General features: G+C 38.1%; 1 protein-coding gene across 1 annotated transcript in view; it reads left to right on the forward strand.

Annotated features, from left to right (window-relative positions):
• Positions 1-27,249, forward strand: part of Nalcn (sodium leak channel, non-selective) — a 317,042-nt gene that overhangs the window by 39,369 nt on the left and 250,424 nt on the right. Inside the window, exon 7 of the mRNA XM_032917213.1 lies at positions 8,816-8,970. Within this exon, the coding sequence (XP_032773104.1) occupies positions 8,816-8,970 (155 nt within the window). The remainder of the gene's footprint in view (positions 1-8,815; positions 8,971-27,249) is intronic.

Raw genomic sequence — 27,249 nt, forward strand, 5'->3', positions numbered from 1 at the left:
TGCACTATCTTCTTAATAATGGAAAATCTTTCAAACAGAAAGATCTCACCACTCAACTCTGGCATGTATCTCGTTTAATCTGTGAGGCAAAAAGGATAAAGAGTGGGGTGATTAGTTGCACACAATTTTACTTTTAAACAGCATGCATTTCTTAAAGTATATCAAAAAGCACCTTAGCCACGTCTTCAGTGGTATTTATTACCAGTCAAGGCTGAGATTCCTCCCTGATAATGAACTGCAATCTAAGGCAATTATGGAAAGAATAATGAGATTTGACTAAGCAAAGCAGCTCATTTCCTAAAGAAAGTTGAGAAGGGCAATGGCCTATGGCAGAAACAGGTGCTGCAAAATGCCAAATGTGATGTCAGACATCTGCCTTGAGCTGAAAGAGAAAACTGCAAAGATGAAGCAGCAGGTGAAATAGCACAGATGAACACTCACCTGACAGCTTATTATCACTCCTGAGAGAGGAAGGAAATGTATCCATGGCTTCACATAAAATAAAAAACTCTTATTCCCGGGAGTGAGGCAATTAGAATAGCTTTAGGGCAAGTAAAAGTAAATGTTAAAAATATCAAAGGTTTTCCTAGAGAGGGCAGAATCCAACCGAGAGCTGAGGTGGTTACTTGTGCTGGCTGGACCGTTTGCTGTGTGTAAGAAGTAAAGTGCTGTGCACTTATGGATACCTGGGCCATTCCCTTTATCTATCCTGGTCCAGATTAATTACTAATAGCTTCATATTTTATCCTAAGAAGCTTATGTCCTTCCATGGGGCAGCCTATAGAACCTGATAGGTTTTTTTGTTTTGTTTTGTTTTTTAATGAGTTATCATTAAAAAGTTTTACTGGAAAAAATATAAAGTTGGATTTGGAAAAGTTTGATACTCCTGGCCCAAATATAAGTACAATAAGTACATTAAAGAACAAAATGAAATTGGTCTTATAAATTCCATTTATGAAAGGTGTCTTCTTTTAAACCCATGGAACACTGCCAGGGTTCTTGCCTATTGATATTTTCATGGAAGTCACATCCAGGTTTTCCTATTGGCCACCTTGTCCTACTTTTGTCTCATATGTGGCATTTCTAACCTATGCTTCAGACCCTCCCTGAGACCATCATGCCTGTGAAAACAGATGCATGCTGTCATGTGGTCCCTCTTTTTATGTCCTATCATTCGCATTGATCAGAAACGTTCTTAAATGGGGAATAGTTCTTAGATGGTCCCAAATACTCCATTGTGGGACATAAAACCATGCCAGGAAGTTTGCTAAGGTAGAGCAGGTAGAGACCTGGAGACTCAGCAAACTTGGTGGCAGTTGTGGCTGGGAGCGCAGAGAGGCCCTCTATGGGAGATTAGATTGCAGCTCTGTAGGCAAAGGCCTTCTTCATGACACCCCACAGTGGATCTTGATGAAAAGAGACAGTCCATGGTTCTAAATAGTTCATTGTCATGGCAGAAAATGGATGACTGAAACCAGATCCCACTTCTCAGGGTGGCTCTGAGACTAAATACCTTTTGCAGGGAGGAATGTCTGGGAAGGGAAGCTTATTGGTTAAGCCCTCCAGGCCTCTAGGTACCTCATTAGCATGGAGAACTCCATTTTGGGCCTTAGTGACCACAGGTCAAGTCTCTTTTATGTGAGAAGCATGGCACGTGTTCCAAATCAAGAGTCCTGCACAGAGCTGGGAGTCATCTAAGCCTTCAGGTGTGTGCCCACTAAGCGTCCAGGTCTCAACCTTACCAAACGTCCTGGCATGGTTTTAAGTGCCACATTCCATCCCTCACAATCTCTGTGGTGCAAGAGTAGACCTTCAATAAATAATCATTACACCGAAATAGAGTGGCCACACTAGCAATCGACAATGAACAATTTCTGAAAAGGGCTGAACAAGGCAAAGCAGCTATGTTCACTGGTGTTGGTGATACCAGAATGCCTACACAAAGCATTTTAGAATCAGGAGTGATGGCAGTTTGACATCCTGGAGAAAGATATTGTAAGTCAGAAAGAGAAAAGTTTGAGCAGATTGCTAAGTGGGTAATCTGCTTGGCTGCTTGACACGGAGCTTGATTTATGAATTCCATCTATGGACCCTAGGTGGTGACAGGGGTGAATGGACTAGTTTCTCACATTCTTATACACACTGTGAGAACTGTAGATTCTTCCCATCAAAGCCAATAAATCAGTAAACAATGCAAAACTGTAGAGCCCTCATGTCTGCATTTGCTGTTGGGGAATCTTGCACACGTGAGGTTAAGTCATATCTGTGACTCCCGTGGAGGTTAATTTTTCATCATTGAATCCATGCAACTTACGATCAGCTCAGAAGAGAGAATTTCAATAAGGGAATTATATTGATATCCTGTGGATATATCTGTGGAAGATTATCTCGACCTAATAACGTGAGTGGCACCATTCCCTAGGCTGGGGGCTCTGGACTACAAAAGAATGAAAGTAGCTGTGCAAGCCACCATCAAGGATGCACTTGTTCTCTCTGCTCCTCACTGTGGATGTTATGTAATGAGCTATTTTGAGTTCTTGCATGAAGTTCTCTTCAAGGATAGCTTGTAACCTAGACCTTTCATCCAAATAAACTTCCCCAACTTGCTTTGCATCAGGGTGTTTTATCAGCAACAGAAATGAAACGGTTCTGCCACTGCATAGACCTCTCTTCTTTTGTGTGGAAATGGAATAAAGTCATCCCAATTTTTAAATAATTAGAAAATTTCTAGTTGGCAGACGAGGAAGCAGACTTAAAGGCTTAGTGTCGTTGCTCAAAGTAGTTAAGTCAGCTAGTCGCTGAAGTAAAGTGGTAATCTAACATACAGCTGACTGTTCTGTGCCATTAAGATTAATGCTTAACAGCAAAGACATACGCATAAGTGTAACATACTGCTTAAGTTAAGGACACTTTTGAAAAAGTATAGGAGGGGGTTTATCTCAATCCGTAATATTTGGGGAGTAGTAGAAAAAGGAACACTCAGGCTGTGGCCTGAAAGCTAAAATGTGTTGCAATGCCATGACTAAACCCCCGATTCATTAGTATAATTTAGGCATAAGGATGGTGGTGATGAGACAGAGACACAGCTCTACACTGTCACCTTTAGTAGCCTCAAGAGCTCCCTTATCTTCCTGGGACCTGGATCAGGCAAACTCAAAATTTGTGTTTTAGATGAGAAAATAATTTCAGGTCTAGCCAATATAAAGCAGGCTTACAGATTTTATCAAAAGGTGTTTTAATATAGACTTTAAGCAGGAGAGTTAGGGGAAGAAGTACCCAAGAAGAAAAATGTGCCCAAGTGGGGGATCCTGTCTTTCCAAGCGACACTTGCAGAAATTAAGCTATAAGCTTACATAGCTGTCTCCTGAAAGGCTCTGCCAGAGCCTGACAAATACAGAGGCAGATGCTCCCAGCCAACCACAGGACTGAGAACAGGGTCCCCAATGAAGAGACTGAAGGATTCAGTTAGAGAAAGGACTGAAGAAGTTGAAGGCATTTGCAACCCCATAGGAAGAACAACAATATCAACAAACCAGACACCCCAGAGCTCCCAGGGACTAAACCAAAGAGTATACATGGAGCAACCCATGGCTCCAGCCACATATGTAGCAGAAGATGGGCCTTATTAGGCATCAGTGGGAGGAGAGGCCCCTGGTCCTGTGAAGGCTCCATGCCCCAGTGTAGGGGATGCCAATGTGGGGTGGCAGGAGGAAGTGGGTGGGTGGGGGAGCACCCTCATGGAGGCAGGGGTTGGGGAATCTGGGGGAATGATGGGGAGGTTTCAGGGGGGGGGAACTGAGAAAGAGGATAACATTTGAAATGTAAATAAAGAAAATATCCAATAAAAGAAAAGAAAAAAAAAGGAGTCATGATTAATTATCTTTATTTTTGCTACGTATCATTTTGGTTGCTCTCTAGTTACATATTTTAAAGTAACTAAGAATTTCAATCTCTCTCTCTCTCTCTCTCTCTCTCTCTCTCTCTCTCTCTCTCTCTCAAGTGATATTATAGGATATCTGTGAAAATACTGCGAATGGAGTTATAATTGATACAATATAACTAGGGGCCACTGGGGCTAAAAAGGGGGATAACAAATGTTTTTTCCCTGTAAATGGAAATTGGATGAGACTTCTAGGGTTATATTTGGGAAGGGATAGGCTTTGAGCAGTCGATAATTTTGCTGGAGTTTTTTTATTTTTTCTATTGGTGAGTGGCTTTAACCAGAGACCTGGTGAAAGGGTTCTGTTCATAACTCTGTTCTCATAACTCCATAATGTCCTTGTCTTCTCTGTCGCCTCAGGAAGCCCTAGATATTTCTGATCATGTTCAAGGTTTCAACTCTTAAAAGAGTTGTAATGATATCTACCTCCTGAGCACTAAGTAAAAGAAAAGAGCTAAGTGTGGGATGCAGGGTGGCCAGAGAGCATGCTAGGTGCTGATGCCTATCTGTGCAAAGATAGAGAGAAATGACTCAGCCCCTAAGATATTTAGGAGGTATTTTTTGAGATTATAGTGATTGGTTACAGTCTGGAGGCCGAAGTAATTTTCAAAGCTGATTCCAGGCTCTCCAGCTTGTTCAATTGTTTTGACGATGCTTTCATTTGTTAGGAAAGAGGACTCTGGGGAAGGAAGTAGAGTTCCCAATGGAGCCTATTAAGGTTCTTGTGGTGCAGCTAAGTAGAGAGGTCTGATATGCAGAAGGACATGTAGTTCTGAGACTCTAAGAAGACATCTATGATGGGAGAACAATGAAAGACTATTTGACACTAAACTGGAAAAATCTCAAAGAAAGGAAGGAAAGCCAGATAGATACTAAGCTCAAATAATAGCCTAGTAGTCAAGGCCAATTTCAGAAGGATGATCTAAGAAATTCAGATAAGGCTGTTGTAATCAACAAAACTACAGTGGTCTCTGGCACCTTCTTCCATAGTCACATCTCTTCCTGCCCACATTTAAGGGCTAACAGGTATAGAGAGGGCCACCCACACAATTCAGGATAATCAGCCAAACTCAAGGTTTTATTTTAATCATATTTACAGATTTAATTACCTCTATCTATGCAACAAAATGTAGTCCTTACTTGATAATTATGATTTGACTCCAGGTTGCCCTATAGATATGTGAATTCAATAATGCCAAGTCTTTCACCTAAAATGACAGATTGTATACATAGACTCTTATATCTACAAATTAATTACATAATTTAATGCAGCATTAAATGTACAAATAGCAATCTGGTATTGTTAGGGCATGAAAAATGAAGCAATTCAAATCTACTTTTTCTAGAACTAAAAAAAAAGTTTAAATAATTATCTGTGCTATGAGGGCCAATAAAATATGCAAGAAAATAAAACCAGAAAAGAAAAAACGATAATATTTTGACCTAGTCGTAATAGCTAGCTCTTATTAAGTGATATGTTCCAATTGCTTTTCTGAAATGTATATTATCCAATGAAAACTCAAATGCCCAGTGAAGAAGGTAAATGGGATGCCCATTCCCAAAATTAGGCAGTTGAAGCAAAATCCATGAAAAATACAGTTATCGTCTGGCATCTATAGATGTCAAATGGCTGAGAATAGTAAATACTGACAACTAAACCAGTGCCTATTTATATCCTGAATCAGACCATTGAACCCATATATTTACAATCGCATTTTGTTAATTGGGCATCCTAACACTATCTTCCAGATGAAGAAGTAGAGGCAGAGAGAAGTTTTACACATGCCACGTAGCTGATCCAGAATTCACATGCATACCTGCTCAAGTCCGGTTTCTTTTCCAAATAGCTGAAAAGTAATGTTTGTAGAGACTTTCTATGCATACATAAAGCATTCTCTAATACCCCTGTTAAGTTTTTAATCTGAAATTAGAAAGCTTTTTGTCAACTAGTCCATTTTTTCATCTCTGACATTCACACTGACTTTCTTAAATACAAACAATGACAAACTAGGTCATATACACAGTGTCTTTCAAACAAGATGCTTCCAGTATCATGTAGCCATTTTTTGTATATGAGTATATGATGACATTTATGTTACATTTTTATTGAAATTAATGTAATCATTTAAAAGACACAATTAAGTACCTATAATGTGAAATGCTAGAACCCCTAGTTTACTCTATATACCTTTCACATATGCCTTTCCATTAGTACTGTTTTCCCGTCTCTCAGATAAAGAAACAAGAGTTTAGAGATCCATGGATCATTTTTGATCACATGACCAGCAAATAGAGAGCTGGGATAAAGCATAAAAACCTCACTCTGAAATTCTGAAGCCCATTTCCCATTCTGCACTGATTTTGTAGGTGTCAAACCTAAAATAGCATCAGATTAGACTCACAGAAGGATGAATCATTTGTCTACAAATGAGAATGTGATGTGAAAGAAAAAAGTAGACTGTCTGCCTAAAACCATATCTTCTGACTCAATCAAGTAGTAATTTTCACAGTTAGCGCCTTTCTTTTATTTTTTAAATGGGATCAAAGGCTATTTTAAAACTGTGATGAGGGGCTGAGTGATTGTTTAATCATTTACTCAGTGAGAAGGTTTGCAGGTGAGAGCAAAGCCTACACAGATAAGCATGAATTCTATGTTGGGACAGTAAAGCTTCTACTACAGCTGAATTGGGCCAGGCATGAGCTTCTCTCTCTCTCTCTCTCTCTCTCTCTCTCTCTCTCTCTCTCTCTCTCTCCTCCTCCTCCTCCTCCCTCCCTCTCTGTGAGGTGCATGTATGTACATGCATGTAACAATGTACATATGTGTACTGAGATCAGAGATTATACTAATATGTTAGGTTCTAGAGAAATGTATTCTGTAAGAGAAACAAAGCAATAACTGATTAAAGCATTTACTAAGAGGTTTTTGGAATATAGGTCAATCAATATAGTGATGATAGATGATTGATGATGGATAGATGTTAGATAGATATATGATGGATAGATAAATGATAGACAGATAATAGATAATAGATAGATAGCTACAGATAGATGATGGATAGTTAATGATATATAGATGATAAATAGAGAGATCCATAGATACACAGATAGATAAACTAAATTTGGATTCACAGCGTTCATGTAAGCAGCTAGGCATTGAAGAGAATACCTTAAACCCAGATTTTAGACAGCAAAGACTTGAGGATCCCTGGAGCTTGATAAGCAGCCAGTCCAAATCAATAAGACTCTCAATAGAGTCAGTGAGAGAACCTGTCATGAAAAATGATATAGACAATGATTGAAGATGATATCTGGCATTGATTGCTGATGTCTCTCCATCTGTATACATATGCACAAGCATATTTATATAGACATACATATGTACACAGGAACATGAATGATGAATAGATTAGATAGATTGATAGATGATAGATAGATAGATGATAGAGAATTTAGTAATGAAAAATGTTATCTAAGAAGAAATGACTAACTCACTTTTGTCAATGCTTAAGGGACTTAGAAAATTCCTAGAAAAAATGAAACAGTGGATGATATGTACAATAATATTATGCCCCCTGAACAATCAGTGGAAGTGACCTTATATAGCACACTGGCTCATTTTTAAGAGCTCAATATGAAAACTTCAATCTCATTTTGGTGAACTTCAGAAACTATCAAGAATCCATCGCAAAGGCAAATGCATATAGAACTTAATTTTCAGACTGTACTAGCTAGTGTTGTATCAGTTGACCCATAAACTAGAGCTAACTGAAAGGAGGGGAACTTCATTGAAAAAAATAACTTATGACTTATTTTTTTTAATTTGTTATAGATTGGGAGGGCCCAACTCATTGTGGGTGATTCCATCCCTGGGGTGAGGTCCTGAATACTATAAGAGAGCAGACAGAAAATGGTAGGGAAACCAAGGCAGTCATGACTTCTTCATCAGCTCCTCTCTCCGAGGTCTTGCTCTGTTTGAGTTTCTGTCCTGACTTCCTTCAATAATGAACACCAATATGGACGTGTATGCTGAATAAAACCTTTTCTCCTCAACTTTCTCTTTAGTCATGGTGTTTTGTCACAGCAACAAAAACCCTAACTTAGACATGGCCTGTCCATAAGAGGATCAAGGAACATGGGTCACTACCCCCTGAAAGACTTGTTTTCTTAGAGCCATCAGTAAATTACCTCGTAATTTTTCTCTTGCCAAAATAGTAGGCTTAGTTCCTTCGATTTCTCCTTATTTGTCTGGTTCTCTTTCTAAATTTCACATGAAGCAAAATAACAGAAGACCTAGTAGTATCATTTATAAGATTCCCCTTTTGAAATATGTACATAAGAAAAAAATCTCTTTCATCACAATGCTGACTGAAAGGAAAAGAGCAGCAAAATGTGTGCCTAGTAGTACAGGAAATTTCTGAATGACAAAGTCTCACACAAGTTAAGATCCCTTCACATTTATATTCATTTGCTTATTACAGTCTTTTAAAATAAGATTTCAATAAATATATTGAAAATATCTTTCATAAAATATATTCTTATCACAGTTTCAGTTCACTCAATTCTTCCCAGATTCCCTCCACCTCATCAACAGTCCAACTCCATGCACTACCTTTCTGTTTCTCATTAGGAAAAAAAGCAAATAGACAAAAACCCCCACCAAAACCCAAAAATAATATAGTATTATTATTTTAAGATGCTCTATAGGAATGAATAATTATCATTTAACAACATATAATCCTAGTGACGCTGTGTACAAATTACCAATCTCAATGTATATCCAGGTATAGCAGTTATTGTTAATGATTCCTTACTTATTTATTTTAACTGATGCTTACAACTCTCAACATTTCTAACACTCTCATGTACTGTCCACAGGAATGTAACCTGGAATAGCTTAGCTATCCCAGATACGCACTGCTCCCCAGAGCTAGAAGAAGGCTATCAGTGCCCCCCAGGATTTAAATGCATGGACCTGGAAGACCTGGGACTTAGCAGGCAAGAGCTGGGCTACAGTGGCTTTAATGAGATAGGTCTGTCTTACTGGTAATATATATTTTCAGTTTCTGTTTATAATGTTTATGAAATGAAAAATATAACTGTGTAACTAATGTTTCATTTTTATGAAAACTAGTAGTATAAAAAACACAAATGCAAAATAGAACTATATGCCCTACAAGCTATGATATATAGACTCTGTGTCAATCATATGTCTATATAGAGTTAATGGTCTTTCATTTTAGGTTATTATTTTTGTTTGTAGCATTTAAAGTATTTGCTTGTTGATTAGGATTCAGAGTTGCTAATTCTAAGACAAATAAGAATTGACTTTCTTACACTTGTAGCTAACCAGTTGCCAAGGTAAGTCTCAAAATGTGCAACATTATGTGTTTGTGACTACAGAAAGCTGAAAATTAACTGGAACAGAAAATACATAATTAAATACTTATGGATATACCCTGTTTGTGTAACCCATAGATAGGAAATACTAATCCCAGGTATATAAGGTGCTAATGTGTATATTTCTCCTAGTCTTCTCTGTTAAGTGCTGAAATACATCACAGTTTACCTAATATTACTTTGTTTATTATAACTCTATCCCAGCTACACATATTTATTTATTAATGTCAAAATAGGTTCTACACAAGTATTTATGACTTGAGAATTCTTATTGAAATAATTTTCAATAATGAATGGGGATTGTGTTATTTGAAAGCCAAATTTATTTCTTAACTCTGATAAGGAAAACTGAAATGGAGGATCCTCTAGTTAAGGAGGAGTATATATTAGTCCATAGAAGCTTCAGGATAGTATATTGAAATCTGGACTATGAATTAGAATTTCAGGAAAGATCTGTAAAGTCCTTAAATTGTTAAGCCATTTAACTAAGTGACACAGTTATAACCCTCTGACAGAGTATGATACAGAAGTAGAATGAAAAATCACACTGTGGTACTTGTTTTTAACTTGATTTAGCAAATAACATCTCTAAACTTTATTCTTATATTTTAATATGCCATTAACTTGACTTCTGACATTGTGTCTAGATGGCATCCATTGATTCATTTTATTTGACCAAATGATATACTTCCCTATTTCACAAAAATCTGGAAGCCAGCTTATATTGTCAATGTGTTCTAAATTAAGACGCTGTCCTTGTATTTCGCAAGGGAAGCACTGACTTCCAAGAGTGAGCAATAATCTACAGATATCGTGTGAGAGATGAGATGCACAGATTTGGTTAGGCTGCATGAGACATAGTCTAATGATCCCACTGGGCAGACGAGAATGCATGAATATAGTTCATGCCCTTAATAAGTGTGCTCACATCTCCTGTAAAGAGTGACCAACATCCAAGGGCTCAGATACCTTTGAACGATCTCTGTCACATTGCTCAAATGAATCATATCCTATTTTAAATGCATCAGTTGTTTCCCAAGTCAAAGTGCAGTTGTGTTCAAGTTGTTTCAATCTCTCTTTATAAATGAATATCTTCTTATTAAAAGGTGAGGTAATTGCAGGGAGCTCGAGGAGATCAGTTTTGGAAGGTTGTTTGCCTGGGGCAGTAGGCTTCCGTTAAACCAGGCTTCTTGTTCTTGCACCCGTCTGTTGGATTTAAGCTCATCATTTCATGTTCCTGTCTCCAGAGCCTTTGCAATGTCTGGGTCATAGCAAGTCCTTCATAAATATTAAAGAATGGTATAAAAAAGTTTATGGAACAAGATAATAGAAAATTAGTTTATTGTCTGGTTGTTCTTTTCCTTGAATGTGTCTGATTTGTTGGTGGTAGCCCTCATGACTTCTATTTTTATGACCACTTAATTGGATCTGATTATTTCTTTTGCTAAAGGATACTTTAAATCATTGTCATTGTTGGACTATTGACTAGATGATAAAATCTTGATTTAGTATAATAATCAAAAACTTTTAGGCTCAGTAGGTAAGAGTGCTTTCTCTGAAAGCAAATGACATGAGTTCAAATCCCCAAGTCATAAATAGCAGGGCATGGCTATTTTTTATAATCTTAGAAATCAGAGGCAAGAGACAAACATATCTTAAGAGCTCCTGACCAGCAATCCTAGCTGAAAATTGGAAGCTTCTTGTTTAGTGAGAGACTTCCTCAAACAATATAATGGATAGCAATCCAGGAAGACACCCAATGTTCAACTCTGGCCTTCTCACACAGACACAAAACAATCAATCAATCAATGAATTAATTAATTAATTAAAATTAAGTATTCATACTAGTTTATGCTGAAGTGGAAAACTTCTTGGTACACTGCTATATTTTAGAATATTAATGTTAATTTCCTTTTGAAAAAAGACAATACTTCTTACAAAACTAGGTGTGGAAATTTTAGATGTGTATGACCATCTCTATATGTATTCATCTGGATTTAAGACATTTTTAAGTTCTTAGACATGCTTAGAATTTGGCCAATATGCTTACATGTGTAAGTTATCATGATTGATTTAAAAGAAACATGTCCCAATTTTTCTAATCAAATTATCATACAAGACAGATTTTGATTCATTTGTACATTTCTCTCATAAAAGGCTCTGATATTAAGTTAATATTGATGATGTTGAGAAACTCAAATTTGGAAATACATGAAGAATGCAAAAGCATTAATTAAAAAATTACAAAAAGCCAAGACAACCCTGTATTCCTAAATCACCCTAACTTCAGACAAACTGAGAAACCAAATTCCATTTTCAATCTGAGCCTTGTGGTGCTGGCCTGTAATCACATGTATCCAAAAGTCTGGGGCAAGAGGATTGCAAATTCAAATTCAGCTGAAGTTACAGAACAAATAAGACCAAACTGGGCACCTTAGACCAGTTTCAAAACAAAAATAAAAAGAGAGTGATAAAAATTGGTAGAGAATTTGCTGAACAATCACGATAGCCTAATTCAATACCTTCAGACTATCAAAAATAAAACCAAACAAAAAGAAAAAAGAAAAAAGAAAACAAAACGGTAGGACGATGTCATTATACAGGTGAAGGCAGGTATAAGATAGAATGAGGTCTGTCATTGGATGAGAAGGAAGGATGGGCAGGAGAAAAGGTTTAGAGACAAGGAGGAGACTGGAGAGAGAGGAAAAGTAGCCAAGAGAACATGGAGAAGGATAGGATGTTAAGATTCCTCTCTGAACATTTACAGGTTGTTATGAATATTCTTAAGGGATGGATGTGTACAGGGCTTTGTATGTCTAGGTGGGCAATTATATATTATCAATTGGATCAGAGATAATTGTGTTGTGTGTTCTTTCATGGGGCGATTTAATTGAATTCAAGAGAGTGAGTGGTGGCTGGAGACACGGCTGCCACAGAATAGGGATGTGTATGTCTGACATGGTAGCAACCTATCGTATGAACTAGATGGGTAGAGAGATTGTTGCCAGACTCACAGAGTAGCTATCAGCAGTGTGATATGGGTTGGAGCTAAGTGGGTGAGATGCTTTGTTGACTGAGATGAAGATATCTAACAGATGTCTTGGGGGACTACAGTGCCAGACCTGGTGTGGGATAAAAAACAGCATTTATTTTAATTTTTCAGCAACACAAAACAGTTTCTACCTACAAGATCTTTGAAACACTTCTAGCTATATGCCACAGCCCAGAAGATGAGGCATCTAAAATAAAATTTCCCGAAAGGGTCCTGACTTCGATGACTCTAAGACAGACACAAAAGGATATCCGTCTTGTAAAATGATGGATGCTGATCCTGGAGAAATGGTTCAGCAGTTAGGAGCACTTGATGTTTTTGCAGGGGATCCAGAAGAATCAGTGTTGACTGGCTCATAAACAAATCACTTGTACTCCTGTTCCAGGGGGTCCAACCACTTCTGGTCATTGTGAACACCTGCACTCAAATTGCATGCACGTGGACACACACACACACACACACACACACACACACACACACACACACACACTAAAAATAGAAATAAATATTCAAATAATGTATATTGTGGTCCTGAGGACAAGAATAGTTCTCTATTTGTGTAAAGGAAGCCGTATGTAGATGTGTAGCATCTCCTGGAATTTATGTGGCATCAAGACAGAGAACCTCTCAATCTTGCAGTAGTTGGTAAAGACACTCATTGATGAGATGAGTGTCTCATCTCAACTACAGCTCCCTCAACTGTATTGTAACCTAGAACTATGCTAAAATAACTCTTTCTCCCTTAAGTTGCTTTTGTCTAGGTGCTTTATTACAACAGAAAAAACAAACTAACCTATAGATACTTATCTATACTCATTTGCCAAGATTAGTTACAGCCTCTATTTTTAAAACTGCAAAGATTTTTTAAAATTAATTACATGTCTTAAATACTTTTAATATATTTTATATACTCATGGAAATTAAATTTTAACAGGCATTAAATTTCATTAGTAATTAAAATTTTTTATACAGGGAAGAATAGAAAATATTGTAGTAGAATTTATATTATATATAACATTCCAGAAGGCATTCAGCCAATTTAAATTGACTTGTAATGAGCTTCATCTTTCAATTTAAGGATTTATAAAATATAAATATTTCAATGTATGATTAGGTAGATAAAAATGGAGGATGCACTATAAGGATGTCTATGTCTTGAAGAGTAAACTCAATAAATCATTTGTATAAGATATTGCATATATAATACAAGTATACGTCTCCTAGCATGAGTCTACATTACAAAGCCATAATTATATACTTTGGAAATAACTTGAAACTCAAAATGATGTTAGCTAGAGCCATGACCTTTAAAATCATCTCTGTGTGAGTAAAGTATTAAGATCAATTCAGAAAAACTTGATTATGCTTGCCCAAGAAAAATTGAAAACTGAACAATTATATCTGAGTATGTGCAAGATGTCTGCTTCAGTGAACTTGAAATTGATATGACCAGGTGACTTCTTTTTTTTTTTATTAACTTGAATATTTCTTATATACATTTCGAGTGTTATTCCCTTTCCCGGTTTCCGGGCAAACATCCCCTTCCCCCTCCCCTTCCTTATGGGTGTTCCCCTCCCCCCTCCCCCCATTGCCGCCCTCCCCCAACAGTCTGGTTCACTGGGGTTCAGTCTTAGGGACCCAGGGCTTCCCTTCCACTGGTGCTCTTACTAGGATATTCATTGCTACCTATGAGGTCAGAGTCCAGGGTCAGTCCATGTATAGTCTTTAGGTAGTGGCTTAGTCCTGGAGCTCTGGTTGATTGGCATTGTTGTACATGTGGGGTCTCGCGCCCCTTCAAGCTCTTCCAGTTCTTTCTCTGATTCCTTCAACGGGGGTCCTATTCTCAGTTCAGTGGTTTGCTGCTGGCATTCGCCTCTGTATTTGCTGTATTTTGGCTGTGTCTCTCAGGAGCGATCTACACTTCTGCACTTCTTTGCTTCATCCATCTTGTCTAATTGGGTGGCTGTATATGTATGGGCCACATGTGGGGCAGGCTCTGAATGGGTGTCCTTCAGTCTCTGTTTTAATCTTTGCCTCTCTCTCCCTGCCAAGGGTATTCTTGTTCCCCCTTTTAAAGAAGGAGTGAAGCATTCACATTTTGATCATCCGTCTTGAGTTTCATGTGTTCTAGTGCATTTAGGGTGATTCAAGCATTTAGGCTAATAGCCACTTATCAGTGAGTGCATACCATGTATGTCTTTCTGTGATTGGGTTAGCTCACTCAGGATGATATTTTCCAGTTCCAACCATTTGCCTACGAATTTCATAAAGTCGTTGTTTTTGATAGCTGAGTAATATTCCATTGTGTAGATGTACCACATTTTCTGTATCCATTCCTCTGTTGAAGGGCATCTGGGTTCTTTCCAGCTGCTGGCTATTATAAATAAGGCTGCGATGAACATAGTGGAGCACATGTCTTTTTTTTTTTATATGTTGGGGCATCTTTTGGGTATATGCCCAAGAGAGGTATAGCTGGATCCTCAGGCAGTTCAATGTCCAATTTTCTGAGGAACCTCCAGACTGATTTCCAGAATGGTTGTACCAGTCTGCAACCCCACCAACAATGGAGGAGTGTTCCTCTTTCTCACATCCTCACCAGCATTTGCTGTCACCTGAGTTTTTGATCTTAGCCATTCTCACTGGTGTGAGGTGAAATCTCAGGGTTGTTTTGATTTGCATTTCCCTTATGACTAAAGATGTTGAACATTTCTTTAGGTGTGACTTCTTTGCAGCAAAGGTTTCAGGAATCATGGTAGTGCTAAGATAAATGACACTTCAATCTGAATTGTGATATTGCACACCAGTGAGGTGACTTTCAGAAATAAATTGCCTCAATTTTCCATCTGTGGCATGGATTTGCAACAGACCTGTGTTGTAGGTTTACTAAGAGATGTAACTGAGGAACTACACTTAGAATACATCTTCTACCAATGACATACCAGAAATTGGAGCAGCAGTGGTAAAATGTTAACGCATCTGTGTGTTGTTTAATGGGTGAATGGAACATTCAGGAGGAAGATAGGATGTGGGAGCCTTCAGGTGAACACCACATTTGATTCTGGTCTTATTCCCCTTGGTTTATAACTGTTCACTATCATGTTGTGTCTTGGAGCAAAGAAAAGGGTAGAGGCACTGATGCAAATGACCACTGCCCAAACAGATGTGACATGCAATTAGAAAAAAGCAATACCAACTCTGTCATCTTTGGGTAAGAAATCACAGCAAATACCATTTAACAGGCAATTTACTTGTCATGGTCTTTCAGGGAGAAAGTACAACATTTGATACAGCACAGCAGTACAAAGCTACCCTGGGGGCGGCTTTAACTCCCAGTTAATTGCATAGTCAGGTAAAAAAAAAAAAACAAAGCATGTTGAGCTTGGATGATAAAACTCACCCTAGATATCACCCAAGGGGTAGATAGACAGGGGCATGTTTTGTTACTAATCCTTAGAACCATAAGCACAATGGAGAAAAGCCAAAATGTAAACTGTCCAGAATAAGTTAAATCTGATTAAAACAACTCATATCAAAGGGAGCCCATAAGCAAGAGATAAGTACAAATTAGAAGATTCAAAAAAGGCAGATTCCAAAAAGGCACTTAAATAGAGTGTGCTTTGTGCCGTGTGCACTGTGTATAGTAAACTATTTCTGTATTCTTTAAATATAATAATCAAAGATAAATCACAAAACACTGTGTCATGTCAGTGGCTGATTGTCTAAGAGGCAGAAGGTTTTTTGTAATTACTATAATTATTTACTACAACCACTGTTATCACTCATTGATTGCTTATTACATAACTGGCAGCTGGAGAAGGGTCATCCATTCATTGTCTTTTAATTCTCAAAACAAACACATAAGTTCCTACTCCATGAATAAAGAGAATGAGACAAGAGTTACAAGAGTCAAGGTTGCTCTTCTGGGTGGTCAGGTGGGAGCACTGCCCTTGGGCTGCAAACTAATGAACTAGGCACTCAGTTGCAAAGAGCTCCATGCCTGTGGCTTGTTAAGATGGCCGTTTGTGACAAAATCTTATCTTGATAATAGACATGATATGTCCTCCAATATAGTGGTCTCTAGATAACTGCACCTTGTTCTTTTATCTGAAGTCTTTAGGTCAAAAGATGGGTGGAAACAAGAACAATAGCCACTGAAAACCAATGATTCCTGTGTGGTGAGGTTATAGGTCTCTGGCTCAGAGTATAGTCCTTTATGTTCTATGACAGAAAGTTCTTTTTTTTTAATTGGATATTTTCTTTATTTACATGTCAAATGTTATCCCCTTTCCCGGTTTCCCCTCCAGAAACCCCCTATTCCAGACCTTCTCCCCCTCCGTCTATGAGAATGCTCCTCCACCCACCTACTCACTCCCTTCCTGCCTCCCAACCCTGGCATTCCCCTACACTGGGGCATCGAGCCTTCACATAACCAAGGGCCTGTCCTCCCACTGATGTGGTACAAGGCCATCCTCTGCTACATATGTGGCTGGAGCCATGGGTCGCTCCATATGTACTCTTTGGTTGGTAGTTTAGTCTCTGGGAGCTCTCAGCTATTAAAAACAGTGACTTCATGAAATTCTTAGGCAAATGAATGGAATTAGGAAATATCATCCTGAATGAGATAACCCAATCACAGAAGAACACACATGATATACACTCACTAATAAGTGGATATTAGCCCAAAAGCTTAGAATACCCAAGATACACTTTACAGAACACATGAAGTTCAAAAAGAAGGATGACCAAAGTGTGGATGCTTCAGTCCTTAGAAGGGGAAACAAAACACTGACAGGACAAAATACTGAGACAAAGTGTGGACCAGAGACTGAAGGAAAGGCCATCCAGAGACTGCCACACCTGGGGGTCCATCCCACATGTAGTCCCTCAACCCAGACACTATATGCCCAGACGCCAAGAAGTGCATGCTGACAGGGGCTTGATACAGCTGTCTCCTGAGAGGCTCTGCCAGAGCCTGACAAATACAGATGCAGATGCTGGAAGTCAATCATTGGGCTAAGAAAGGAGTCCCCAGTGGAGGAATTAGAGAAAGGACTGAAGTAGCTGAAGGGGTTTGAATCCCATAGGAAGAACAACAATATCAACCAATCAGAAAGTTCTTATATAAAGTCACCTCTTAGTATCTGTACAGATTAGTTCCAGGGACCCCCAAAAAATATCAAAATCCTCAGATGCTCAAGTTGTGTGTTTGTACATAAACTGTCTACACCCTCGGGGCATTTTATGTCATCTCTATATTACATCCATTAACTATTGTTACCACAATCTACATGTTGTGTAAGTGGTTGTTAAACTACATTTCCCAGGAAATAATGATTAGACCAAAAGTATGTAAATGTTTAGTCCATATGTATTTAGCATGAGTCTATTTATTTGTGCATTGAATTTAACAAATTAGCCTTCTTAAGAAGTTCATAAAGTTTTTCATATACACTTCTTAGGGTGTATCATATGTATGTGCTACCAGTTGTTAGCTTTCTGAGGATTGCAATGTGGTTTTTAGGTGCTTATACGAATTTACAGAAAGGGTCTTTTATTTCTGAAATTTGTTCTGCTGTCAGTAACTAAATTGAACATTTTAAAAAATGCAAAAGAAAAAATAAGGAATGGATGAGCATACCAAATTTTCTGATTCTCAAGAGACTTCTGGAAAGGTCAAGAGACTTTTCTGGAAATGGTAGCTATGTATATTGAGAGGTCTTACTTTCCTCCCCAGGGAGAAGAATTCATATTTTTTACTGTTGTTTATTTTACGATGTTGTCCTTTCTTGACTTTGGTAGTATTGACTATAAGATGGACTCAGATCCCCACGAGAACCATAAATCACTTACATTAAATAGCAGTGAGATGCACCAATGACTGCTTTCATCAGAAGAATATTCAGTGCAAGGACCTACATGTATATCTCATTGAAATAAGACAGACAAATGAATCCTCACACACTGGACTAATGCTTCAGTTCTGATGAATGGTGTGCTTGGCATTCTATTTTTATGATAATTTGTCTCACAGTACACCTGGTACTAAATATGAATATAAAATATGGTAAAAGCAGGTTATCTTGAATCAAATCGTAATAGACTATAAATTGAACTTTCTTGAAGCTGCTGCTAAAAGACTGAGTCTCCCATTTCAGTGTTGTTAAACTATGTTTCGTGGTACTCTGCATGATACCAGATGCAAACTTTACAAGTGGATAGAAAATTGAAATTGATTTTACATCTATGTCTCTGCTGCATGCTTCTACTGCACTTACATAAAAAAGCCACGTTCAAGACTGATTTGTAAAACATGTAATTGAGATTTATGTTGCTTTCAGGGAAAAAAAAAGCACCAAAAGGTAGTTTTCCCTGCATTTTTCATTATGCTTAGTATTACCACTGCCATTACTTATTGATTTTTGTGAAGGATGCATATGGAAGAAAGAGCTGGGACAATCAAATTTAAGAATCCAAAGCATTTGTATTTACTTTAATCTGACTATTCTGCATTTGCTCTCCAAGGAGTTCCATTGTTATGGGATAAGGAAAATCCAACCTATTTCTGTTGAATATAAGACCAGATTCTTCATGAAACTCACAAGAACAATGGCTGTGGCAAAACCCTTAGGAAGCCTGAAGATTGGGTTATCACCTTGCTTGAGATACATTGTAGGCACAAGGGTTTAAAAAGACGGGAAGTCTGGGATTTACTAGATCTTCAAAGGACATCGCAAACTTACTTAACTGAAATTAATGGTCAGGTATTCTTTTGAATGTTAAAAAGTAAGATGTTGTTAGGTATATTTTGCAAATGTAACTGAAGAGGAGGAAGCCACTGTCGACTGTCCAGCAGCTCTATAGAAGTTCCTGTTGAATGGGTTAGACAATACAGCTTCTGGAAGGAGTTTCCAGCAGAAAATGAGGGGCATGTGCAAAGAGAACACAAGCAGGGAGATGATAATATGATTTTCAGATTATAATATGTATCTGTGATATCTAGTGGTTTGAAATTAGCATTTATAGTCATAATCTACATATACTTTGAAATATAAAATTTTAAATAGAATAATAATAAACACGGGCATATATAATTTCCTTTCTCCTTCCTCCACCTTTCCTTCTTTTCATCTTTCTTTTTTGTAAAAGTCATAATTTTTAACAAAATTCTGTTAATTTTCCTCTCACTGAGGGATGTTTAAGTGGCCTTCAATACTGAGTATAACTGAGTATACTAATTTTGATTACACCAGTTCTTAGTTGAGCATATGTGAATACTCCTATGCACGTGCAAAAGCACTGTTTAAATGCCTCTGAGGGTTCCAAAGATTGAGATATGTCATTGTCACCTAGGAAGTTCTTGATCAAGAGCACACACACACACACACACACACACACACACACACACACACACACACACACACACCCCTAATGTTTTCAGTTTACAATTTTGCATTGGGCTGCATGTATAGCTATCCTTGACCGCATGAGGCCCACAGGTTGTAATCTTGAGTACATTTGAAAGAATCCACAAGTCAGAGAATTTCCTGGTTAGATTTTTATCAATTTGACACAAGCTAGAATCATTTGGAAACTCAATTATAAAAAGTCTCCATGAGACCAGCTTGTAGACAACTCTATGGGGACATTTTCTTCAATAATTACTGATGCAAGAGGGTCCATCTCACTAGAGGCTGTCATCCCTGGGCAGATGGACATGGTTGTATAAGAAACCAAACTAAGCAACCCGTTCCTGGCTGTGAGGAACAAGCCAGTAAGCAGCATTCTTCTATGTTTCCTGCCTCCATTCCTGTCTCCAGGTTTCTGCCTTGACTACCTGTCATGACTTTCCTCAGTGGTAGACTAGTACCTAAAAGTTATCTAAAAACATAAGATGAAATGAACCCTTTCCTTCTCTAGTTGATTTAAGTCAAGGTCTTTATAACAATAAATACACATAAGTCAGAGGATATGTAAATATTTATTTTAAAAATGATTATAGGGATTTTTTCCTTTCCTTTATTACATGAGACTGGGCTGAGGATGCAGCTCAGTGATAGAGTACTTGCTTAGTATAGTTAAGTTCCTGAGTTCAACCCTAGCACCAGTGCGCACGTATAGTCTGAGTTTTAAATATCCATAAGTATTGAAGGAAAAATAAAAACATAGTCTGTGTGTATTCTGTATCTAACTGAAGAACGAGAGCTCTGCTACTCCTGGAGGGATGATTTGCCTTTAAAACATTCATCAGGGGATTCTGTTAGTTTGTTTTCACCTCTCTAACAAAAATGTGTGACATGATAACACAGAGGAAAGGATTAATTTGGTTCACAGGTGAGTTTGGGGCTTTCAGTCCATCCTGAAGGGAGGACACAGCAGAGCATATTTCTTCACAATGGCCTGGAAGAAGAAATTGCTTGGGCCTCCTCCTTTATTCTACCTATGCTCTCTGCACATTAAATAATATTGTCTACAGTCAGGAATTCCCCCGAAGCTAAGGGGAGGGCAACCCCATAGGAAAACCTGTAGTCTCAACTTACCTGGACCCCCGAGATCTCACAGACACTGAGCCATCAACCAGACGGCATACACTAGCTGGTCTGAGGCCCTGGACACATATGCAGCAGAGAACTGCCTGGTCTGGCCTCAGTGGGAGAAGTACCTAACTTGAAGTGAGAGACTTAAGGGTCCAGGGATTGGGGAGGACTTGCAGGGGAGAGGGGATATCCTCTTGAAGATGGGCTGGGGGGTGGGGAAGGAATGGGATGAGGAACTGTGGGAGGGTGGACCAGGAGGGGGTTAACGACTAGGCTGTAAAAACTAAAAATAATTTTAACAAAAAGTATTTGGAGAAAGCACCTAACCCTGCAGAGGCTTGAAGTGCCAGGGTTGGGGAGTTCCCAGAGAAGCTGGAGTGGGGGAGAATTGTGGGATGGGGTAAAAGAGAGCAGAATGTAAAGTGAATTAAAAAATTAAATTAAATTAAATAATACCCTCATTAGACATACCTAGAGGTAGGCTTTAGGCTTTATTAGTTACCTAGGCATCTCTCAACCCAATCAAGTTAATAGTCAACGTCAACCTTCACACATGCTACACATTGGTCTCTGAAAACTAAGTTACATTTGTTTAATTGTCTCTCTTTTGCTGGATTATGACAGCTCACAGTTCATCGTACTTATATCCTCATACCTCTCTCTCTCTCTCTCTCTCTCTCTCTCTCTCTCTCTCTCTCTCTCTCTTCTCTGTTTATGTCTACCTGTCTCTGTGTGTGTGTGCGTGTGTCTGTGTTTCTATTTGTCTCTCTGTGTATGTGGGTCTCTATCTCTGTCTCTCTGTCTCTTCTCTGTGTCTTTCTCTGTCTCGGTCTCTCTGTCTGTCTCTGCCTCTGTCTCTCTCTGTCTGTCTCTGTCTCTGTCTCTGTCTCTGTCTCTGTCTCTGTCTCTCTCTCTCTCTCTCTCTCTCTCTCTCTCTCTGTCTCTCTCTCTGTCTCTCTCATTTTCTCCATTAGCTATTTAGAAAGAGGTACTTCCAGTAAGAACAAGTGGTTTTCTTCTCCTTGGATTAAAAGGAATACCATGAGTTAATTTTGGTTGGTGGTGGTAGCTGACTTTTACAAAGCTTTGTAAGATTAAAACAGACGATGCCAGAAGGAACCGAAATTATGTCAAAGTAATGGATGAGACCTCTTTCATAATGCCATCAGGTGTCCTAGCCACACTTCATTTTAACCTATGGGAAGACACCTGGAGGGGCTAATTAGCTTGCATCTGTCTGTGATTAGTCTGCAAAGGCTGAGGAAAAAAATCGCTGTCAGAAAGTAGAGAGCATTTGCTGGATGGTGAAGAAAGGACATGAGCAGCTGGTGGGAAAATAAGAACAGATCTTCACACAATGTGTGGGAGAACCCTGGGCCACTAAGGATTTGAAAGGAAAGAAGATATTCGGGGGCAGCAGCAGACTGTATGCAAGATACACAAATAATTATGAATTGGTGTGAATGCAATGCCCACTCACCATTGCATAAAAGAAGGGAAATAAATATGACTACACAGTTCACATTGTGCCAAGCGTGGGAAAGGGAAGGTTCCTTAAGTGGGTTCACAATACTCAAGCCTACTTATCAGGGTGTTAGAGCATGTGGTTCATTGACATTTATACGTAGTCTGTAAGTTTTATGCATTTTGCTAGTTGATCTATTTCTCCTGCACAGATTTATGCTATTAAACAATGAAAGGATGGACAAGAAACATTTTAGCAGAGCCAGTAACTGAGGTTTCTAGAAAGTAAATCGTTCAAGGAAAAGAATAGTAAATATAATGAACATTACAAAAAATTAAAAATTGAAATTATAGCTAAAAAATAAAATAATAAAAAGTTGTTAAAGGGTTGGGGATTTAGCTCAGTGGTAGAGCGCTTGCCTAGGAAGTGCAAGGCCCTGGGTTCGGTCCCCAGCTTCAAAAAAAAAAAAAAAAAAAGTTGTTAAAAATATATTCTAAAATACAAGGATTATGTGACCTAATAAGCTATTTTAAATATTCTAGTATTACTATTGAATATTACAGTACTTCTTTGTTCTATTTTTTTTACAAAGAAGTCTATTAAAATATTACTTGTTGATATTAATTTTGTTACCTGAAATAGTAAGTTCTGTATTTAACATTTAGTGATCTTTCTAACAGTTGCTACGTATTCCAAATGCTCAGAATGAAAACCAGCAAGATGGCTCAGTGGATAGCAGTACTTCTTTGAAAACCTGATGACCTGTTTTATCCCCAGGACTCACATAGTGGAAGGAGAGAAACAACTCCCACAAATTGTTTTCTCACCTCCACATATGTGCTGTAGAACACACACACATACACACACACACACACACACACACACACACACACACAAATCAATTATTAAGTGTAATAAAGTCTTTAAAATTATTCATTTAATTGAATTGGTAAGGTTCAGGAACAGTTATAGAATTATAAAATCTATAAGCCATTTTATTCTTGCTACTAAAATTTTGGCCAACTTGTTACTAAATTAAATAGAACTATACTGAAAATACTTATTTTACATTTCAATAACAGATGGGGCCTATTAACAGGTTAAACTTTATTTCCCTTATTTTGCTTGGATAGAATGCTTATTCTATTTATTCGATGTGCATATTAGCCTCAAGAACAACTATCAATCTAGAACCAAGTGGCAGAACATAAGCTTAGATACTTGAGGGAGCACATTGTGCTAGTTAGTTTGGTTGTCAACATTACAGCCAAATCTAGAGTTGCCAGGGAAGAAAGTCTTAGTGACAGATAAATATGACTATATCTGTGGGTAATGGTCTCACTTAGATTGCTGTAGGAAGACTCAGCCCACATTGGGCAATATCATTACCTAGGTCTAGTTTCTGAAGTATATAAACAAGGAGAGACTGAAGTGAAAAATAGGCATCATTCATTCATTCTCTCTTGGTCGTCATTATATGTGTAGATAGATGCCTCAAATCACTGCTTTAACTTCCCTGTAGTAAATAATATTAAAAATCATAGCCTGGAGTTTCTACTGCGCCTTTGGGTATTGTGTTCCTGGAGCAGCTGTCTACCCTCCATACTGTTAGAATCTACTTTCCTAATAAGAACACCAATTATTACTGACTATGCTTCATCTGGGATTCTCTTAGCTCCAACTGAGTAGCCCTCAGCACCATACTCTTCTCTTTCAACCCATGGCAGCTCTCCTTTCTCCTCTCCTGCACATTCTTCCTTCACTCCATGGCAGCTTCTTCCTCCTCCTTCCCTCCTAGTGTTCCTCTCTCACAAGCCTCAACATCAACTATGTTTCTTCTGCCTAGATATTGACTGTTGGCATCTTTATTTACCAATAACAATTAACTGTGGGCAGTGTCACTCAATGTCTTACATGCAAACACTTTCATCTTTGGGGTAACCAGTTTGGGGGTCCCAAATGAGCATTAGAATATGAGCAGTATTAGGCCATCCCACTACATTTCGCTGTGGTGAGAGATCATAACCAGGAATTGTAAGCTAAACTAAACCCTTTATTTCCTAAATTGCTTTTCGTTGGGATATTTTATTACAGCAGCAGAAATGAACTTAGGATAGAAGGTATTATACCTTACCATTCCTAAGTCTGTGTCTTAGTTAGGATTACTACTGCTGTGATAAAACACCATGACCAAAGCAATTTAGGGAAGAAAGGGTTTACTCAGCTTATGCCTCCACATCACTGTTCATCATCAGAGGAAGTCAGAATAAGAATTCAAACAGGACAGGAACCTAAGGCAAGAGGTGTGAAGGGGTGCTACTTACTGGCTTATTCCTCATGGCTTGCTCAGTTTTCTTTCTTTTTTTAAAAATTAATTTGTGTTTTATTAATCATTTTATTTGTTTATATTTCAAATGATATCCCCCTTTCTGGTTACCCCTCAACCAACCTGCCCATCTTATCTCGCCTCTCCACCCTCCCCTTTGCCTTTATGAGGGTGCTCGTCCACCCATTCCCCACTCCTGCCTCACCCCCCTAGAAGCATCCCTCTATGCTGGGGCATCAAGCCTCCCTCCCCTCCCATTGATGTCAAATAGGGCCGTCCTCTGCTATATATCTGGAGTCCTGAATCCCTTTGTGTAGACTCTTTGGTTCATGGTTTAGTCTCTGGGAATTCTGGGTGGTCCAGTTGGTTGATACTGTTCTTCTTATAGGGTTGTAATCCCCTTCAGGTGCTTCAGTCCTTCCCCTAGCTCTTCCATTGGGATCCCAGGGCTTACTTAGTCTGATGGTTGACTGTGAATATTTGCATCTGTATTGGTCAGGTGCTAGTAGAACCTCTTAGGGAACAGCCATATCAGGCTCCTGCCAGCAAGTGCTTCTTGGCATCAGCAATAGTGTGAGGGTTTGGTGTCTGCACATAGGATGGATCCCTTAGGTAGGGCAGTCGCTGGATGACCTTTCCTTCAGTCTCTGTTCCATGTTTTGCCCCTATATTTCCTTTGGACAGGAACATTTCTGGGTTAAAAATTTTGAGATGCATGAGTGGTCCTATCCTTCAACTAGGGGCTATGCCTATTTACTATACAGGTTGTTTCCCCCCTTTATTGGGAATTCCAGTTAAAGTCATTGCCATTGACTCCTGAGAGCCTCTTGCTTCCCTGGTGTCTGGGAATTTCTAGTGTTAACCTTCTTTCTTATAGGACCTAGGACCAGCCCAGGAATAAATAGTACCTCCCCAAATGGGCTGGGCCCTCCTCTATTAATCACTAGTTGATAAAATGCACAGCTGGATCTTATAAAGGCATTTTCATAATTGAAGTGTTTTCCTTTCAGATAACTCTAGCTTGTATTAAACAGACATAAGACTAGCCAACACAGTCTTCAAAATATCCGCACAGCAGCATTGCAAGAAATGAATGGCATATACACATAAACACCATTGCATGTAGAACAGATCACTCTTATTTTCTTGTACTTGGGGATAATCAGAAAAGCTATTCATTTTCCCTGCAAGATTCCATTATAAAGGCTCAGGTTAGAGGTTTAAATTATAATAGATCTGATGATGACAAGACTATGGATAAAGGTTAGGAGTCATATGAGAAACTTTAAATTCTATTCTTCAAATTAAGTCAAGATTCTTGAAGTAATTGGTTTAATCTGAGGAAATACAAATTTAAAAATAAATTTGAAATTGTTCTAACAACAGAGGATCTATGAATCTAAGAGCATATTATGCTTTTGTTGAACTAGCAAATTTGTGTTTCATTGTTCATGTGAAAAATTGAGTACAAATTTGTTGGCAATGTCAACAGATTTTGCTATTAAACTTACAACTTGTTCAGAATTTTGATAACACTGAAACATTTGTCCTAACTAATACAAATGGCTATGGTATGTTATAATTAGGTATTTAAGTCTTGCTATCTTTAAAGAATTATAAATATCTCATTATTTATAAGTTGCTGCCAACTCCATTAATCACAAGTTGATTATTTGATATATTAATATAATTAAGAGCAAACCTTATGTTAATTGAGCATCGATGAAACAAATCAGAAAACTTTAGATGCTAAAATTCTATTAATAAAGACAGTAAACCATAATTATCATTCATTTGTAGAATAAATTTTAGAAATTTTAAAGATTTATTCAACAAAACAAAATTATCTTACTTCAAAATGTTCAGTTTTATATAAGGGTCTAATCATTGGTGGGTAGGTCACCTTTCAACGAAGGTCACACATCCAAAAGAACATGAGCAACATAACTGTACTTGATGGGTTAATAAAAAAGAAAGAATACAAAGTTGGGTGGGTGGGGAAGAGGTAATGCATATGGGAGGAATGAGGGAGACGAATATTATCAAAATGCATTATACAAAGTTCTCAAAGAAATAAGGCAAATAGAAAAATACAATGTTGGATTACATGTCTGTTTTTAAGTTAGGTAATTTTCTTTTATTGAGTCCATTTCTAAATGGTGTAAAAATATATTGGAGTTGTTGGTCAGTGTAGTTCCTATAGGCTGATAAACAGTATAGATTATTACCAATGACCATGACTATCCTCCAATTCGATTGCTGTGGCTGAAGAGACATCATACTTGAGACATTGTACATGGAAAACCCAAGCTGGTAGATGCTTCCCCTCTACTTAACAGCTTTCAGTGTTAGAAGGTGCTATGTGCACTACAACTAGATGGAAAAACCGAATCATTAATAACTGCTGTCCCATTCTCCATCCCCAAAATAACAACTCCCCTGGAAAGACACAATCACTGGTACAATAGTGACATGAATGTCATGGGAATAACCACTTCTGATTGGATTTAAGTCCCAGTACAAAAGATGTAAGGC

The sequence above is a fragment of the Rattus rattus genome, chromosome 12 (assembly GCF_011064425.1).
Source record: "Rattus rattus isolate New Zealand chromosome 12, Rrattus_CSIRO_v1, whole genome shotgun sequence".
NCBI classification, from domain to species: Eukaryota; Metazoa; Chordata; class Mammalia; order Rodentia; family Muridae; genus Rattus; species Rattus rattus.